Genomic DNA, 18,936 nt, shown 5'->3' on the forward strand with positions numbered 1-18,936 from the left:
GCCTGCTTTTCTACCTGAATTGATATGAAGACAAACAGAAAGGTCTGTATTTTCCAGTTAAAAATTTTTTTTTCACTTTTACTTATAAGCAAACACTAAACTTCAGACAAAAAGGAAAAATTAATAAAATTTAAAAGGACAAAATAAAAGTCAAGTTAAAAATTGCATTGTGAGTCGGGAGCATTTTGTTCTTTTGTTTGTAAATTACACGGGCCACAGAAAAATCTGTTTCCCTGACACTTCCAGAACATTTGTACTATTTTTAGATATATAATATAAATAGTAATAACATAAGTAATAAAAACAAAGCCATCTTTAATAAGTCATGATAATTTACCTGTCAGATGTTATAAAACATTTATAAGGAAGGAAAAAGTCAAAATTGGGAGGAAAAAGATAAATCAAGTCAAAATATACTTTTTATAAAAAGGCTTTTTCATGGTTTGTTTTTAAAACTTTTAGTGGCTCAAGACCAAATAAAGGGTGAAAGAAAGAAAGAAAAAAAAAAGAAGGAAGAAAGGGAGGGGGGAGTGGAAGAAAACTAGAAAGAAAGAAGAAAATATGGCATATCTAACAGTACTTAGAAGCTACTGGATAGAATTATCTAGCCTTGTACCTGACAACCGTAGTCCAAAAGAAGCTGTAGTATATCCAAGTTTTCGTTTTCAATAGTTATGGTAACAGCATTTCTCCCAAGCACATCTACGCAATTTATGTTCAAGTCACCTGAACTGTTTTCCTCCAAAATCTTTTTAACCATATAATAGTCACCTAAATAACAATATACAAACATAATTTAATATCCAAGACATATTAGATAAGAATGACTGTAAAAACTTAACCTGGTGATTAAAAAGAAAATTTAAAAATCTAAACTCATTTTGCATATGGAAATGTGCAAAGAAAATGGGAACATTTCCTTGCTGAAAAACTTATATCCTGATAAAATAGTATGCACACCAACTGCAAACATAAGGAGTAAAATTTTTAAGTGTGCAGTTTGAAACAAAAGTTGTTAAGTTTAAAATTCATAATTGACTGACTATAAGTAAGGAAAGAAACTTTTAGAAGATATTTAAATAATACAGAATGTCCAAAAGTACAGACTGGAAGCTGGAAAAATAAAAGAAGCTTAACAGATTTAGTTTTACATCTCATATACACATTTACTAGCACATAACAATGGTTAAAAATAAGATCTAATAACAAGCATAGAATATTAAGAAGTGGTTTTACAGGGGAAAACCCAGTTTGGAAAAGCAATGTGAATGTATACATGCTGGTAGGTATGCATAGTAAGAGGAAAGGATGCCAGAGATTCCTATCCTCTTCTCCCCATTCTCCACACACACACACACACACACACACACACACTCACTCACTCACTCACTCACTCACTCACCTCATCATCTGCTTACGTGACCAGGGAATGTTCATTTCATAAATTAATAAATAATTAATGCTGGTAAGGGCTGAAGTCAGAATATTTCAAAGTGAAGTTTGACGTGTTGGGAGCATGCAGATTACCTTCCGCCTAACTCCAGCCCACATCAAAACAGTTGACCCAACAGGGTAAATGAGATTATTTATGGAGGTAATCATTTTCACCAAGGGCCCATTATATTTATCTGTTGACTAGCTAGTGCAATAATATAATAATAAGGTGGAATAAATAAAAAAAGAAGGGCTAATTAAATAAAGCAAGGTGGGTTTTGTTTATTTAACTTTTGAAACATAGGAGGAATAAACCATTTTATAAGTGACTTGCAAATATAGTTGTTCCGCAAAAGTGTATGAAAAATAAACAGGAAAAGAACAATCAGAATGGAAACCACAAGGAAAAAGAAATGAGTAATTTCATGATACAGAAAGAAAAAATCCTAAAAGTGAACTAAATGAGTGGACAAGAAGGAAAACTAACAGATTTTTGTTAAAACTTTTCAAAGATTTGCTACTATTTTTAGTCAATGACTTTAAAGTTCCCACACATTTTGGAAGAAGTTGAATGGTAGTTATTTGATGGCATACTTCATTAGATTCCTCAATAAGAAAACTAGTCACGAAAAGAAATATTTTCCTCATAGCACTGCTAATTAATATTTAGATACTAATGTTCCATGGCAAAAACTTATTAAAAAACTTCAAAAAGTGAAGCTCTTAGTCACAAGATGAATAGTGAATATACAGATAGACCAGTGAAAATTTCACATTGTTACTGGAAAGTAACATCTTAAACCTTATTTAAGGTGAATTTATTTCAATATCTTAGTGGTAGGAAAATGCTACCCATAAAAACTCTATTTTCTTTAGTTTCATGAGGTGTCTAGGGGAGGATTAATTTTTTATTTATCCTGTTAGGGACTCATTAAGCTTGCTGAATCTAAGGACTTCTGCCCTTCATTAATTCTGCAATATTTTCAGCCATTACCTCTTCAAATATTACTTTGTCTCCATATTACTCTGTTTTCTATTGGAACTTCCATTAAGCATTATTTTGGAGGGGCATCTGGGTGGCTCAGTTGGTTAAGCGTCAACTTCGGCTCAGGTCATGATCTCATGGTTCATGGGACAATGCAGAGACTGTTTCGGATCCTTGGTCTCCCTCTCTCTGACCCTCCCCCCATCATGTGCGTGCTTTCTCTCTCTCTCTCAAATAAACATAAAAAAAAAAAAAAAACCACACACATTATGTTGGATCATCTCATTCCAATTTGTGTCTCTAAACATTTCTTATTTTTCCTCTTTCTTGCTCTCTCTCTTGCATTCTTGATACTGTGTCCAAATCTCACTTATTCCTTATTCAATCACTTTAACTCATTTATTTTTTTAATGACTTTTTTTTTCTCTAAGTTTTACTGGATTACTTTCCAAATCTTTTGTTTTACTTCCTTACGTTTTCATTTCCTTAAGATTTTAGTCATTTTAAACATACTTATTTTATGGTTTTTATATGATACTTATCAGGTCTTAAGGATTTAATCCTATTTGTTGTGCCTAGTGATTATCAATAATGGGTGACTGTCTTCTGAATTTTTAAATTGAGCATTGCAAACTCATCTTTATGCAGCTTAACTGTGGGAATCCTGGCAACCTAGTTTGAAAGCTTGTCACATCAAGGATGTTTTAAGTTTGTTTCTTCCATATAACTCAGAGGTTTTGCTCCCCTATCAATCCTTTTCATTATTTATTTCTCAGTTTAGGTTTTCATGGACCAAGTAGGTAATATTAAACTCCAAGCCAACAAGAGACAGGACTATATCTGCAGATTCTTACTTATAAGCTTCTCTGTAGTCTCCCAGTGCTGGTGGATGAATTCTTTTCTTCATCTACAGCTTTGCTACAGGTATAGTGTTTTAAGGACACTCCTCTGTTTTTCAGTCTTTTTCTCACTTTTGGATCCTGAGTGTTTCCCTTAATTTCCTGAAAGCTCAACTATTCATTTAAATGGTTGTTTGTTGTATTTTAGCTAGCATTCCTAGGTGATTTGAAGCAGAGGGTTTTCAGATTATCTAGTCAGGCTTTTGATAGAGCCAGAAAAGTATAAAGAATTGTATAAATACAATTCTTACAAAATTTTATAAACTGTAGGTACAGCAAATGGACAGAAACAACTCCTACGTTTTAAAACTTTAGATTGCTGTTTAAAGAGTAATTTATTGCAAATGTCAGATACTCTAGCTTTAAGGTTTCAAAGACTACTTCCATTATACTCAGGGGGCTATACAAGAAAAAAGAAACTTAAAAATCAAAACCAAATCAGTAAATTTCATCCCTAAAGATAATAAAAAGTACCACCTTGAGATAGCTGACACACATATGCAAATGAAATATTACATACTATAGTCACAGAACCTATAGGAAACTATAGTTTAGGTTTCTAAGTATTCCACCTAAGTTTACCTTTGCAAGCCATTGAAAACAATGTGCTATACTGTTAAACCCAGAACAATCCTAAAATTTAGGATGAGCGTATATGTAGAAAAGAGATTAGTAAATTTAAAATATATAGGAAGAAGCTAGTTATAGAGCAAGGATTACAATTTAAATGCCTTTTTATGTCAGACAAATATATACTTTTCATTTTATATTAAAGTTGCTTTTAATAATTACATGCATCTTTTATCTTTTAAAATATAATATATAGAAGAAAATGCAACATAATCTGTTTACTTTTTGGCTAGATGGTTCCTTTTTCAGTAAAGGAAAAATAACTTTTCAATCAATTCCACCCATATGCCAATTCAATAGCAAGCCTTCTTAGCCCCCTCTCCAAAATAGTTCCCATACTCATCCCCTTGTATTCATGTATACTGCTACCCTAGTCCAAACCACTATCATCTCTTTCCTGAACTCTGCAATAGATTCTTTACTGATAATAGCTGCTTACACTTCTAATACAAGGGTCAACATACTTTTTCCATAGAGGGCCACAGAGTAAATATTTTAGGCTTTATGGGCAAATACCCAAGTCTGCCTTACTGCAGAAAAGTGATTACAAACTATATGTACACAGGTGAACTCCAATGTGTTCCAAGAAAACTTTATTTGTGAACACTTAAGTTCAAATTTTATATAATTTTCATATTATAAAATATTATTCTTCTTTTGATTCATTCCCAATAACTTGAAATGCAAAGTGTGAAAACTATTCTTAGCTTGCAGGCCTCACAAAAACAGGTGGTGAGGATTTGGCCTGTGGGCCATTTTGTCCACCTTGCTCTAGCCCCACTCCTTTAATCCACTGTCCACCCAGCAGCCAGAGTTGATCTTTTTAAAATTCCTATCATTCAATTCAAAAATCTTGAGGATTGGGGCACCTGGGTGGCTCAGTCCGTTGAGCTTTCGACTTAGGCTCAGGTCATGATCTCGCGGTCTGTGAGCACAAGCCCCGCGTTGGGCTCTGTGCTGACAGCTCAGAGCCTGGAGCCTGTTTCAGATTCTGTGTCTCCCTCTCTCTCTGCCCCTCCCCCACTCATGCTCTGTCTCTCTGTCAAAAATAAATAAAACATTAAAAAAAACTTTTTAGGGGTGCCTGGGTGGCTCAGTCGGCTGAGTGTCCGACTTCAGCTCAGGTCATGATCTCACAGTTCATGAGTTCGAGCCCCCGTCAGGCTCTGCGCTGACAGCTTGGAGCCTACTTCAGGTTCTGTGTCTCCCTCTCTCTCTGCTCCTCCCCTATTCACATGCTGTGTCTCTCAAAAATAAATAAATACATACATACATACATACATAAATAAATATTTAAAAAAAAATCTTGAGGATTGTTATAATTTTCCATCACACCTCAAATAAGTGCCAAAATCTTTATTGTGGCTTATTAATCCCTATGGGACCTGAGCTTCACAACCATTCTCCATTAACCTTATGCAACTCTCCTGTTTACTCAGTATGATCTTTCTAGACTAATGTTTTCCAAAATGCAGGCTGCAACCCCACCAGCAGTCATAAAAACAATGTAGTGAGTCCTAGATAGCAATTTAAAAAAATTAAATACTATTAGGGCGCCTGGGTGTCCTAGTTGGTTAAGCATCCAACTTCGGCTCAGGTCACTATCTCCCAATTCGCCAGCTTGAGCCCCACATCGGGCTCTCCACTATCAACATGGAGCTTGCTTCGGATCCTCTGTCTCCCTCTCTCCCTGCCCCTCCCCTGCTTGCCTGCACATGCACACATACTCACTCTCTCTCTAAAAAATAAATAAACATTTAAAAAAATGAAATAGTATTGGGGCACCTAGCTAGTTCAGTTGGTGGAGCATTTGACTCTTGATCTTGGAGTTGTGAGTTCAAGCCCCACACTGGGTGTAGAGAATAAAAATAAAATCTTTAAAAATAAATAAACAAAATAAATAATTAATTAAATTAAATGAAATAGTATATAAAATACCAGGGTAACTTGTGAATCCTTAGCAACAACCAAAGCAGCAGAATATACTTTCTTCTCGAGTGCACATGGAACATTCTCCAAGATAGATCACATACTGGGTCACAAAACAGCCCTCAATAAATATAAAAGAATTGAGATCATACCATGTACACTTTCAGACCACAATGCTATGAAACTTAAATCAACTACAGGAAAAAGTCTGAAACACCTCCAAAAGCATGGAGGTTAAAGAACATCCTGCTAAAGAATGAATGGGTCAACCAGGCAATTAGAGAAGAAATTTAAAAATATATGGAAACAAATGAAAATGAAAATACAACAATCTAAACACTTTGGGATGCAGCAAAGGCAGTCCTGAGAGGAAAATACATTGCAACCCAGGCCTATCTCAAGAAACAAGAAAAATCCCAAATACAAAATCTAACAGCACACCTAAAGGAAATAGAAGCAGAACAACAAAGGCACTCCAAACCCAGCAGAAGAGAAAGAATAAAGATCAGAGCAGAAATAAACAACACAGAGTCCAAAAAAACAGTAGAACAGATCAATGAAACCAAGAGTTGGCTTTTTGAAAAGATAAACAAAATTGATAAACCTCTAGCCAGGCTTCTCAAAAAGAAAAGAGAGGACTCAAATAGATAAAATCATGAATGAAAATGGATTTATTACAACCAATCCCTCAGAAATACAAGCAATTATCAGGGAATATTATGAAAAATTATATGCCAACAAACTGGACAACCTGGAAGAAATGGACAAATTCCTAAAGACCCACACACTACCAAAACTCAAACAGGAAGAAACAGAAAATTTGAACAGACCCATAACTTGTGAAGAAATTCAATAAGTTATCAAAAACCTCCCAATAAGAGTCCTGGACCAGATGGCTTCCCTGGGGAATTCTACCAGACATTTAAAGCAGAGGTAGTACCTATCCCTCTCAAGCTGTTCCAAAAAATAAAAATGGAAGGAAAACTTCCAGACTCATTCTATGAAGCCAGCATTACTTTGATTCCCAAACCAGAGATCCAGCATGAAGAGAGAACCATAGGCCAATATCCTGATGAACATGGATGCAAAAATTCTCAATAAGATACTAGCAAATCGAATTCAACAGCATATAAAAAGAATTATTCACTATGATCAAGTGGGATTCATTCCTGGGCTGCAGGGCTGGTTCACTATTTGCAAATCAATGTGATACATCACATTATTAAAAGAAAAGAACTAGGAGATCCTGTCAATAGATGCAGAAAAAGCATTTGACAAAACACAGCATCCTTTCTTAATAAAAACCCTCAAGAAAGTTGCAATAGAAGGAATACTTCAACATCATATAAGCCATTTATGAAAAGCCCACAGCTAATATCATCCTCAATGGGGAAAAACTGAGAGCCTTTCCCCCTGAGATCAGGAACACGACAGGGACGTTCACTCTCACCACTGTTGTTTAACATAGTGTTGGAAGTCCTAGCATCAGCAATCGGAAAACAAAATGAAATAAAAGCATCAAAATTGGCAAAGATGAAGCCAAACTTTCACTTTTTGCAAACAACATGGTACTCTACATGGAAAACCCGATAGACTCCACCAAAAGTCTGCTAGAATTGATACATGAATTCGGCAAAGTTGCAGGGTACAAAATCAACATACAGAAATTGGTTGCATTTTTATGCACCAATAACAAAGCAACAGAAAGAGAAATAAAGAAACTGATCCCATTCACAATTGCACCAAGAACCATAAAATAGCAAGGAATAAACCTAACCAAAGATGTAAAAGATCTGTATGCTGAAAACTATAGAAAGCTTATGAAGAAAATTGAAGAAGACACAAAGAAATGGAAGAACATTCCACACTCATGGATTGGAACAACAAATATTGCCAAAATGTCAATACTACCCAAAGCAATCTACACATTCAACGCAATCCCAATCAAAATCGCACCAGCATTCTTCTCAAAGCTAAAGCAAGCAATCCTAAAATTTGTATGGAACCACAAAGACCCCAAATAGCCCAAGTAATAATATTGAAGAAGAAAACCAAAATGGGAGGCATCACAATCCCAGACTTTAGCCTCTACTACGAAACTGTAATCATCAAGACAGTATAGTATTGGCACAAAAACAGACACATAGACCAATGCAATAGAGAACCAGAATTGGACCCACAAATGCATTGCCAACTAATCTTTGATAAAGCAGTAAACAGTATCCAATGGAAAGAAGACAGTCTCTTTAACAAATGGTACTGGGAGAACTAGAGAGCCACATGCAGAAGAATGAAATTAGACCACTTTCTTACACTATACACAAAAATAAACTCAAAATGGAGAAAGGACCTGAATGTGAGACAGGAAACCATCAAAACCCTAGAGGAGAAAGCAGGAAAAAAACCTCTTTGACCTCAGCCACAGCAATTTCTTACTTGACACATCTTCAAAGTCAAGGAAATTAAAAGCAAAAATGAACTGTTGGGACCTCATCAAGATAAAAAGCTTCTGCACTGCAAAGGAAACAATCAACAAAACTAAAAGGCAACCCAAGGAATGGGAAAAGATATTTGCAAATGAAATATCGGATAAAGGGTTAGTATCCAAAATATATAAAGAACTCACCAAACTCCACACCCAAAAAACAAATAATCCAGTAAAGAAATGGGCAGAAGACATGAATAAACACTTTTCCAAAGAAGACATCCAGATGGCCAGACACATGAAAAGATGCTCAACGTCACTCACCAGGGAAATAAAAATCAAAACCACACTGAGATATCACCTTACACCTGTCAGAATGGCTAAGATTAACAACTCAGGCAACAAGAGATGTTAGCGAAGATAAGGAGAAAGAGGATCTCTTTTGCATTGCTGGTGGGAATGCAAGCTGGTGCAGCTACTCTGGAAAACAGTACAAAGGTTCCTCAAAAATTAAAAACAGAACTACCTCATGACCCAGCAATAGTACTGCTGGAAATTTACCCAAGGGATACAGGAGTGCTGATGCACAGGGGCACACATACCCCAATGTTTATAGCAGCACTTTTAACAATAGCCAAATTATGGTAAGAGCCTAAATGTCCATCAACTGATGAATGGATAAAGAAGATGTGGTTTATATATACAATGGAATGCTATTTGGCAATGAGAAAGAATGAAATCTGGCCATTTGCAGGAATGTGGATGGAACTGGAAGGTATTATGCTAAATGAAATAAGTCAGTCAAAGACAGATATCGTATGCTTTCACTCATATGTGGATCTTGAGAAACTTAACAGAAGACCATGGGGGTGAGGGAGGGGGGAAAAAAAGGTACCCAGAGGGAGAGAAGGAAACCATAAGAGACTCTTAAGGAATGAGAATAATCTGAGGGTTGATGGCGAGGTGGGGGAGAGGGGAAAGTGGGTGATCGGCATTGAGGAGAACACTTGTTGGGATAAGCACTGGATGTTGTATGGAAACCAATGTGACAATAAATTATATAAAATATATATATATATAAATAAATAAAAATGAAATAGTATATAAATACCAGAGTAATTCATGAATCCTTAGCAACAAATTCACCTTGGCCAACTTAAACTCTTAAGAAAGACAGTGGAGAAAAATTACAATATCAATTAAGAATAGGTGATTCCATTTTTTTCTTCATTAGCACCTCATTTTATTTTCAGGCATATGACAGTAAATTTCAGTATCACTAAAATGGGAGCATTAATGTTGCTCAGTTTAGTTTAATTTTATAGTATCCAAATTTTCAGTTAGTTGTGAAGTATGGGAGAATTTATCAGTCAAAAAAAAATTGTAAAGCTATTGAAACCAAGTTTCTGTAACAAACTTTTTGAGTGTGTCAACCACAGCATTCTTTAAAATTTTTTTTTAATCTTTATTTATTTTTGAGAGAGTGAGACACCGTGTGAGCAGGGGAGAAGCAGAGAGAGAGGGAGACACAGAATCTGAAGCAGGCTCCAGGCTCTGAGCTGTCAGCACAGAGCCTGATGTGGGGCTCGAATTCACGAAGTGTGAGATCATGACCTGAGCCGAAGCTGGACACTCAACCAACTGAGCCATCCAGGCGCCCCTCAACAGCAGCACTGAAATTGAACTATTAACTGAAGACACTTAAAAGATTTTATTAAAAGGAAAAAAATGACGAAGTAAAAAAACACAAAGACATGATCAAATTCAGTTACTGGATCTATAAATACAAACAGTGACAGCACCGATTAAAATGTTAACTCTATAGCAAACTTCAAATTAGCTTGAACCAGATCTTAAAAAAATAAAATACCCACAAGACTTTTACAGTGGAGAAGACTTAAAAATGTAGTTTTCCCCAGAAGCACCTGGGTGGCTCATTCAGTTAAGCATCCAACTTCTGCTCAGGTCATGATCTCATGGTCACGGTTCGTGGGCTCGAGCCACAAGTTGGGCTCTATGCTGACAGTGAAGAGCCTGCTTGGGATTCTCTCTCCCTCTCTCTGCCCCTCTACCGCTCAGGCACGTGCACATGCACTCTCTTTCTCTTTCTCTCTAAAAAAAAACTTATTAAAAAAATGTAGTTTTACCTAAATGTGCAAACCCCACTATTTATCATAGATGCCCCCCATGAGTTGTAATCATATTGTTATAAGTGAAACCTTCAAAATTAAAGATACTCATATATATGGTATGTTTGAATATTTTTAAAAAAGAAATTACTGTAATTTCTTAGCCATTTATGACTGTTAATGAAGACTATTAATGATAATGAATATCATCTGGCAAAAAAGATTCAATCTGCTATAGGAAAAAATTATACAGCATAGAAGGTGATACATTTTTTTATAGTGAGTTGATAAATTAAGAATTATTAACAGTATATTCTTGAATCCATTAGAAAAACAATTAGAAGCAATGTTTACTTTGTAATGAGAGTCTGGTACATGACTTGAGACCCAATTCACAGTGATGCTGCAAGTTGAATAAAACTTTAGTTTATATCCTTTATGAGTTTATATAAAATTTATTTTACATCAAATAGCTAAAAAAAAAGCCCCATTAAATATATTAAGGTGTTATTAATACGGCAGCTTGGTATTACTTCTCCCAAAAATGTCACCCATCTTAAAAGCATGGTTAGCCCAAACGTATGCAAAGTTCATGTAAGCATTCAGTCATCAAGGCGCCCTCCCACACAATGCAGCAAAATCCTATCACAAAGGTGACCCAAGACTTTAGATTAAGCCCAAGGACAGCTCTCTCCATCCCTCCTGTGCCCCCATACTGAAATTTCAAGAAGGGCATCCTGACTCATTAATTGCACATAGAATTTCCTGAAAATACCCTTCATGGGAAGCTGACAGGGAATGAATCCAGACTAAGATCTTTTCATCACTCCATTTTTCTGCACAAGAACTGATCGTCAGCACATTAAAGGGTTAATACATGCTTAGCTCATGAATGCATACTAAAAGCTACCATCCTCTCCAGTTGTGTTAAAAGGGCCTAAGCAAATTAACCCTTTCTCCAGCCAGCAGGCCTGAGTAAACCACAGGCTCCACAAATAAAAGTGGCTCATTATCACATTAACTCTCAAAGAGCGAGGAAAGGGGCAGGTGATAAGAATCTTGCTTAATATTTCATAAAATAGCCAGCCCTTGTTTCAATTAACTTTCACCTGAGTTGCAGCATTCTGTCTATAAAGAAAATGAATGTGCTTGCTGAGAATTTTACTAGGGACGGGGTGGGGGTGGGGGGGACGGTGAGAACAGACTTAACTTGATGTCACTGGTACAGGAACTTTGACTTTTTCTTCTAAATTTTACACAAAGAACCAATGATACATGCTTCTGACCTACTTTCAAGATAAATAACAGCCACTATTAAGTAGCCACTACCTGATCAGCACTTGCCTGTATCTATTGAGCTCATTTACATAAAAGCCAGCTATACAAACTATAAAATCAAACATAAAATCTTTTTCTTTCCTACATTTTTTCTTTGCTCTTCAATCTGTACAGACCTTTCAAAAAGCCACCCACCCACTAACATACACAATGACCACTTTATCTTTTAGGAATTCTCCCTAAGTGGAATATATTATAATCATTTTGTATATGTAGAGTAGGATTGCTAAACGAAAAGGAAGATAAATATAGATATTCTAGAATGGATCTGTTCTAGTGCTATTAAAGCTTTTTACTTTTATTGGATAAATAGAATCCACAGAAACAAGGTTTATAAAACATTCATAGGAGAGCAAGTTTAATCATTAACTAACAAGTCCAAATTTAGATGTCTTCTCTAATACGAATTATTTTCATTCATTCAGCTACAACTAGATTAATGTAACACAGTGGCTAAGAGCGGAGGCTCAATATAGATCTCAATTCTACCATTTCCTAGCTAATGTAACCTTGGGCAAAGTGATTTTAAAACATTGCTAAGCCTCATTTTCCTCATTTGTAAAATAGGTATAACAACAGATTTGGCTAATGGGGTTGTCAGGATGAAATGAAATCATCTTTGAAAAGTATATGCAATCTACCCTAATGGCTGTTTTAGTAAATGTTTGTCATTTGATTTGGTGAAAGCTCCAACAGTGGAAGCTATAGCTACTTCAGCAAACTTCTCACTTTTAGATTTGGTTCAGGTACACTAAAAGTTTAACACTATTAGTGAATACAAACATGTAAACAAAAAAGTACTGCTATAACTCCAATTTATTTTTCCAATGTAAACATACCATAAATATATGTAATTTAAGCCATTTTTTTCCAAATCTAAGCCAAGAATTTAACACACCTGAAACAGAAAATAGCTATTTAATTGCACTCATTTAAAAAAATTCTAGGAGGGCCTGGGTGGCTCAGTTGGTTAAGCAGCAGACTCTTGATTTTAGCTCAGGTCATGTCTCACAGTTCCTGGGATCAAGCCTGGCATCGGGCTCTGTGCTGATAGCATGGAGCCTGCTTGGGATAAGCAAAAAAAAAAATTTTTTTTTGTCTCTATTATAGAGGGGGAAAAAAAAAGCATGCTTATTTACTTTTCACCCCAGCCCCAAAAATCCAAACCTCTCCCAAGAATCTTAATGATTTTACAAAATGGGAAACTGACAAAGAATTGGAAGCTATTTCAACTGACACTACTAGATAGGCTTCAAAACTATTACATATTAAAACTTTAATTTGAGGTATACCATGCAATAATTCTAAATATACATATAAGTACTTACTCCAAACACATATGGCATTCCTCTGTCCTCAATTTGACAGCAACATTAAATGCCCTTTCTTGACATACTTTGCTTGCTTTAAAATAACCACAGCTCAGTAAGCTGGGGTAGATGCAGCAGCCACTTACTCATTCTAGTATGACACAATCTTGTCCCCTCCCCTCTCGGAGAATCCTTGAGGGAAGAGAACTCAGATAACCCACTTCAGTAATACTAAGTAACTTTACATAATCGACAATGACTTTTGTGAGGTTATAAACATATATCCTATGTTTCTTTACATTTCCAAGACTATTCAAAGCTGTGTCCATGGTGGACTTTAACAAAGGCTTTCCTAATTTAATACTATTACATAAGAACGTAAAAGTGTCTGACAACACACATAGGTAGACTTTGTTTACATGTCAATGTGTTTTCAAAAAGTTGTGTAAATAAAATCCTATTTCAAAAGTGGTAAGAGGTTAGAGAGGCTGTGATTTATTAAGAACACGCTCATACACACAGCCAAAAAAAAAAATCCTCTGTAGTTAATCCTTTCACAGTGTAAGCTGCTCTTTGGGCATGATCCTAAACAGTGTGCCTAAGTGAGCATGGCCATTGTAAGGCAACTTAATAAATTTAGAAAGAGAAAAATCACAGCTCTTTCTTACATGTAGGAAATAAAAGCTGTCTTAGGGCAATTTCCCATTCCTATTATACGTACCAACAGAAAGCATGCTTAAATGAAGAGATTTTATTATGGCCATAAAAACAATTGATTTCTAGGTTTTTATTTTCTTTTTAAAGAAAACTCATTAAACATATTTCACATTTTTGCCCTGTAATTGTTTTGCACTACCATTTTTTTCCCCGAAGACGACTCAGGAACAATAAACTTTCTTCTCCAATGAAAAGCACGAACAAAGTTCCGTAAATTAAAAAGTTTGGCACTAAGGCATAATTTCTCCACGCCTGTCTTTATCTCCCCCCTAGGATACTGACATACCGAATGCCATTCAACAGTCAATGAACACCAAGGCACTGGGTGGCTGAAGCTAAATAATACAAGTATGGCTGAGAGCCCATAAACACGAGGAACCTTAAACAAGGTCATGGAATTTTCGGACTAGAAGATCCAAAACTAGACAAACCCTCTGGGCTTCCAGAGAGAAAGAACAGAAGCCCCGAGAGGGAGACCAAGTCATTCAGGGGGTTAGTAGCAGAGGCGGGGGCTAAAACCCGAGGGTCTGGGCTCCCACATCGCTACCTAAATACGGAACCCCACAAAGGGAGGCCACGGCCAGAACCGCCGCCCCAGGTGCGGCGCTCGGAGGGCTGCTCGCCGGCTGCTCCCGCCCGCCAGCTCCACTCTCAGAGGCGGCGCCGGGCGGCCCGGGCGAGACAACGGACGCGGCGGGTACAGACGCTCGGCGCGTGAGGAAAGAGTGCCCCAAAGTGAGGCTGGGGAGAGGGCGAAGGGTGTGCAGGGCAGGGGCGCCCTGAAGTGGAGAAAGGGGCCTAGCTCTCACCCTTGTCGCACGCCAGCAAGAAAAGCTTCTCATTCAGGGTGTTCTCCTCCTTCACCTCCCGCACATCCTTCAGCGCCATCACTTCGTTCGGCGACGAAGAGGAGGATGGGGAGGAAGGTAGGGAGGAGGAGGAAGCGCCCGAGAGGTCCGTGCTCGGGTACAGGGCCGCCATCATCGCGGCCCATGAAGGGGGCAGGCCAGGAGACGGAGGCGGGGCCCCCACCAGCCCCGACCCCGACCCCAGCCCCGCCCCAGGGCTGGAAAAGGGATGAGTCGTTCCCACAGCCGCCTCAGCGCGCGGCCCGTTGGCCCCGAAGGGCGTCGCCTCCCCTCGAAACCAGCACTCGCCCTCCACCGACAGCCCCAGATTGGTGGCGGCGCATGCGCGGCCCCGGGGCCAGCGCCCCCTCCCCAGCCTCCGGCGCCCGGGCCGAGCCGGTCCGCGCCCCTCCGGGGACGACAGAGTGGCGCGCGCCAGGGCGGCAGCCGAGCGCGGGGCCGTGCCAGGAGCCGCAGGGGCCGCGCGGGGGGCGGCCCGGCCCGGGAGGAGGATGAGAGATCTGTGGGAAAGGAGCTCCTAGAGCGATTCTGCGCACGTCGGGCTCCCGGGATGTGGGAACCGCCAGCCCAGCTGCGCCTGGAGATGTTCGCGACTCTCCTCACGTCATCTTCCGCTCCGCTATAGCGACGACAACGGGGCCTTTTCGGTGGTGGGCGGGGCCTGTTGTGGGGGCGGGGTCTATTGCGTCCCGCCCCCCGTTCCTCGTCGGTCAGCTGCGGCCTCTGAACGCTTCTAATTGCTAAGGAAAAGGCGAAGACCCCAGTGCGTCCTCCCCACACCTGGGTTTCTGATTTGAGGTAATTTACCGTCTCCTGCTGCACATAAATACGCATGGGTATGGTTAATTGAGCCTCTGACGACTTAACGTTTAGTCGACCCCGCCTATGGAATTGTCTGAATATTTCGTATTTGGGTCCTCTGCCTGGCCACGCCACCGGACTTGACCTTGTCTGTGTGTTTGGGTTAGCTATACTCATTTCTAGACTATTTTTTAACAACTTGTCTGTGATATAAAATTGGCATAACATTCCTGATGGTATACCTTTATTCACATGTAATTCACGTGTACCAACACGTAACCATTGGATAAGCATATTTTTAGGATCTACTCTAATGTCCTTCCAGAGGTTTGTCTTCACATTTATAAATTTGATTTTATAAATGTGTGTTGAGCAAAAGCTGACTGAAGCGCTAACTGAAGTACTACCTACCTGAATAATTATTTTTAAAGCAAACTTATTTAAAGCAGATTCGAGGCTGGGGGCGGGGGGGGGGGGGCGCCTGGGTAGCTGTCTGTTAATCGTTGAGCGTCTGACTTCCGCTTAGGTCATGAGATCATGATCTCACTGTTGGTGGGTTTGAGCCCCAAGTCTGGCTTTGGGGTGACAGCGCCCAGCCTGCTTCGGATTCTATGTCTCCCTTTCTCTCTCTCTCTCTCTCTCTGTCCCTCCCCCACTCGTTCTACTCCCCGCCCCCCATCTCTCTCTGTCTCTCAAAAATAAACATTAAAAATTCGTCTTAAACTGCTTTGAAAAAGTAGATTTTTTCACCTTTAAAACTAGGGGGTAAAACTACAAATTATATCTCTTGAATAATTCTTATTGCTTCTCACAACAACTATACAAAAATCAAAATTGTGCCCTTGGTGCTTTAGGTTTTTAAAGCCAATACATAAATTTACTTCAGAATATCTTATATTTGAGGGAAGTACTTCCTATTCTATTCAGGTTGATTTGCTCTATATCTGTTCTTGTCAACACTACCAAATTTTCTAAATATAAATCTTTCTTACCATTCAAAGTCTTATTTAGATCTTCTCTAAGAGGCCCTAGGTAGATGACAAGATTGGCCACCTTTCCAAACATTGTCATGTGTTTACTCCAAAATGGCCGATTATCTATTGAATCATTTTAGCTTATCTCTATCACAAATCTCCCTCATTCTATACCGTTTCCAAGTTTGTATATTTGGTGGAATATCAAAATTTTTCAGTGTTAATTTGTGGCCACTGAACACAGAAATACACATGTGGGTTTATATATATGTGCTTACTTACACATTTTGTTTATATATGTAGTTACAGTCTTCATAGTCTAGTAAAATTTTTGCTCAGTAGCAGAACAGCTCTAACCCTGATCCATCCAAAAGTTCCAGAGTGTTGGAGGGTAAAAATTCAGATGGTTCAAAAGTATAAAAAACATTTTAATCTGGTCTTTTCAAGCTTCTGGGTTTGTGATTTCTCATCCATAAGAACTCTCACAGCAGCTGGATTAGTTTTCTTAGATTCAGAGGAATTCCACCCTATGTTCATAGATAATCCTAGGAGGCAAAGTATTCGAGGATTTTTCCTTTTTCAAAGTAAGCCAGTATTGCAAATACATTCTGTTCTTTAGAAAACTTTTTGAATCATCTCAGATGCAGCATATTTTTCTCTCTTGCCTCACTGGTACATATTTTATGCAGCATAAATTGGAGTATTTTAACATCCCCTATATGATGAGTTTATTGTGCATTGGTAATAGTAAGATCAATAACAGAGTTATGGGGAACAACGGCGTGTAAGATTCAGAAGCAACACATTACTTACAGCAATTCAACAACCTGCAGGTACAAAAGAAGAGCCAACAACTTCAGTTGGAGAAGAGAAAAATCCAGATTCAGAGCTGGTCTTAAAAGTAGGACAGATCCTATCTACGTCTCCAAACTCTGTGCCTCTCCCTCACTCCTCTTAGGCCATATTTACCTATTTCTTTTCCTTAAATGCCTACGACTTTTCCTGGCTCAGAGCCTTTGTATTTTGTTCCCTCTGCTGAACATGTATCACCTATCTCCTCCTCATTCCTATTTCAGTCTGAATATCACATCCTTACAGAGACCATTCCTGAGCATCCAAACTAAAAGTCTTCACCCCGTTCCCAAGTCAGTCTCTATCACATTACTGTTTTATTTCCCCTACTGCATTTTATCACTACCTAAAATTCCTATTTATTATCTCTCTCCACTCGGATGCAAGATTTATGAAGTCAGGAAACTGTCTATATTTTTCTCAGCTGAATCCCCATATTTCTAGCATTTTACCTGATTCATAACAAATGTATATTAACGAACTGGTTACCTCAAATTATTTCAGTACAAACTAAATTGTAGTAATAATGCAGTTTTCTTTACTAAAAAACTTCATATTAAAGAACCAGAAGGCAGTATGATTTGGTAAAAAAAAACCAAAACCAAAAACAAAACAGAGACCACCTTCATTCCCCCCAAAAAATCTAATACAAATTGTATTTTACTAATTAAAAAAAGTTATTTTCTTTTCTTGAAAATAAACTTATGATAGATTAATTTTCAAGGTTGTATATTTTTTAAATGAAACAAACACTGACACATTTGTACATACACAGAATTTTTATTATTTTAGGAGAAAAAGAACACTCTAAAGTGCCAAATTTCATGTAAATCAGATAACTTAGTAAATATAATGGTGAAAAAATCAAAAGGGAAAACATTAATTAATTTCTTAGAGCAAGAACATATCTTAATCTTCATGTAAGAAAACAATCACTAAAATACAAAAGGAAAGGAAATCTCTTGTAGAAGAATATATTTCAAAGTTCCACTTGTTGATTTCATTTAAAAAATTCTATTCTAAACACATGAGTAGTCTCACTCTTACCAACATGTAGGGTTTTCAATGGTAGAAGAGGGATTTAGACTACTCATTCACACTGAGACAAAGTGACAGCATTTCTGTTGCAAAGCAGTATTGCTCACTTACACTAACAGTGGAAGATGGAGAAAATAGATTTCTGAATTCAATTTTTAGCAGCAGAATCTGTCTACTGATAAAAATTCACACAAAAATAGGTCTGAAGGTTAGTTGTTCCCAAGTAACACAAGCAGTAACCAAACACTGCCAATTTGTAGGAGGCTGTGGAAAAAACATTTGAAAATACTCTATGTTCAATATTAGCTTTGTGTTACTTTCTACTAAAGATATTCAGTGGGCATATTCTAAATTAGGGCTTCCTATAGATCAAAATTAACATGTGTAATATGAAGCTAACAGTATAGTGTCAACATGTCTTGAGATGTTCTAGCCAATTTTTTGCTATAAATATGTGGAAGAAGTCAGTTGGAAAATAACTATATGCACATCCAAAATGAATATTTCTAAAAGAAATCTTCATGTACCAGATATCTACATAATGACAAGTGTTACACACATCGTGGGACTACAATAAACACTTAATGGTTGGCTGACTGACTAGTT

General features: G+C 37.8%; 1 protein-coding gene across 7 annotated transcripts in view; it reads right to left on the minus strand.

Annotated features, from left to right (window-relative positions):
- Positions 1-15,167, minus strand: part of TRPC1 (transient receptor potential cation channel subfamily C member 1) — a 66,646-nt gene extending 51,479 nt beyond the window's left edge. For 2 of the 7 annotated variants that reach the window (XM_023260500.2, XM_023260498.2), the window contains exon 1: positions 14,606-14,787. In XM_023260500.2, the coding sequence (XP_023116268.1) occupies positions 14,606-14,638 (33 nt within the window). In that variant the 5' untranslated portion in view covers positions 14,639-14,787. Of the gene's footprint in view, positions 1-616; positions 772-14,605 lie in introns of all 7 variants that reach the window. The other 5 variants (XM_006936359.5, XM_023260499.2, XM_045037490.1 and 2 more) reach the window with 5 other exon arrangements.
- Positions 15,168-18,936: the final 3,769 nt, after the last annotated feature.

Source organism: Felis catus, chromosome C2 (assembly GCF_018350175.1).
Source record: "Felis catus isolate Fca126 chromosome C2, F.catus_Fca126_mat1.0, whole genome shotgun sequence".
In the NCBI taxonomy this organism is placed as follows: Eukaryota; Metazoa; Chordata; class Mammalia; order Carnivora; family Felidae; genus Felis; species Felis catus.